The following is a 1,567-nucleotide window of genomic DNA, read 5'->3' as shown; positions in this document are numbered from 1 at the left end:
AGGTACAGATGAATGAATAGAAGGTCCACATTAGGCATGATTTTCCCTGATGGCACAGCCTGCCAAAAACACAGCACATCATGAAAATGAATTGCATCACTAATAAAAAAAAAAGAACATGCTGAAGTATATCAAATATGCCGTCATGGAACTGCTGCCCATGAAAGATTGCCAGCGTGGCTCCAAGGAAGCATCTTATCATGAGCATCAGAATTCAATCACTGCATCTCTAAATGACAAACAATACCACCTGCACGCAAAGCATTTAGCCAACCGATTTGCCTCCAACATGCACATTAGTTAAAAAAAAAAAAGTGACAACTGAGGTTTAATGAGTCGAGATTACCATAGCATCCTCCAACGCCATGACGTGGAAACGATAATGCGACTACTATTGGTAATAGGGGAAATTGAAGGCTTTTAAATCACGGCATTCTGCACACATTCTTCTCTCGCATCGATTGCCCCCTGTACGCGCTTCTAATAAGCGCTAAACGGACCGGTCTTGTACAAGGCAATTGAATCAGAAACTGGTGTATCGACTCATGACTACGTCCATTCATCTCCACACATTCATTCATCCTGACGAAGTGCGGAGTCACCGTATAGCCTAAATGCACAGAGATCTTTGAGACCAAATAACCAAGCTACCTGATGAATCCAATGCTAAAATTCACCGGGAATTGTAGGCTACATGGTCATATTTGTAACTATGTAGGGCTTAATTTCACATGCGAAAGCCTGTTGTACATCCCCTTCCAATTCAAGTCGTAACCCACCTCATAAATACACATACACGTACACATACACTCACTCACAGACACATACACCGGCAACTTACCACAAAAGTCGGGACACCTGCCACCACCGCGTAGAGGATGACAGGCGGAATAGCGCTCGACTCCTCGGGTCCGAGGTAAGGCTTCGTGTAGGCACTGTCATAGCAGAAAAATCCTTGGACGTGCACGTTGAACGTGTCGGTGTACTCGAAGTAATATGCCAGCATGACTGTCCCCGCCATAATCACCAGCTGAAAATAAAGCATGGTCGTCAAATATTGGGGAAAGAACATTTAACAATCCACTTTTTCAAGGAAAGCAAAATCAGCGGTCCGCATTCCCCCCTCTGTGTCCTAACGTATCCTGGCCAGGAAACCCTCCATCTCCACGTTTCGCCCGCATTTAGTGCTCTTTGGGAAGCATCGGAGGGTGGAATGAGAAGACGCGCTCAGTCGCATGGCACACCGCTCTGCCGCTTCGACTAGGATGAGCGGAGTGGAAAAGGGAGCAGCCAAAGAGAGGGGGCGCGGCACTCGCGTGGGTCTGCGTATACGAGAAGTGGGGCCGCTATTCGCCCACAGCAGCGAATGATGAGGCATGAGACGTACGGCGCCCAGGTTCGTGCGTCCGTGGACTGCACGTAGCGAACGGCTGAGCAACTAGTCAGGGTAAATCACAAAGCTCTCTCCGGTATGGCAGTAACCAAGCCCCCCTCCCTCTTTTTTCATAAAAATATCCATGTTTTCAGCAAGGAAATATATCCCATGCGCAAAGGAGACACAAATGCC

The 1,567-nt window shown here is 47.5% G+C and overlaps 1 protein-coding gene across 1 annotated transcript in view; it reads right to left on the bottom strand.

The window, feature by feature from the left end:
* plppr5b (phospholipid phosphatase related 5b) overlaps positions 1–1,206 on the bottom strand; it is a 47,268-nt gene extending 46,062 nt beyond the window's left edge. Inside the window, exon 1 of the mRNA XM_062521092.1 lies at positions 842–1,206. Coding sequence (XP_062377076.1) covers positions 842–1,072 — 231 coding nt within the window. The 5' untranslated portion in view covers positions 1,073–1,206. The remainder of the gene's footprint in view (positions 1–841) is intronic.
* Between the last annotated feature and the right edge of the window lie 361 nt (positions 1,207–1,567).

The sequence above is a fragment of the Sardina pilchardus genome, chromosome 19, assembly GCF_963854185.1.
Source record: "Sardina pilchardus chromosome 19, fSarPil1.1, whole genome shotgun sequence".
NCBI classification, from domain to species: domain Eukaryota; kingdom Metazoa; phylum Chordata; class Actinopteri; order Clupeiformes; family Clupeidae; genus Sardina; species Sardina pilchardus.
Note: the sequence above shows the minus strand (reverse complement) of the source record. Positions and strands in the feature narration are given on the sequence as shown.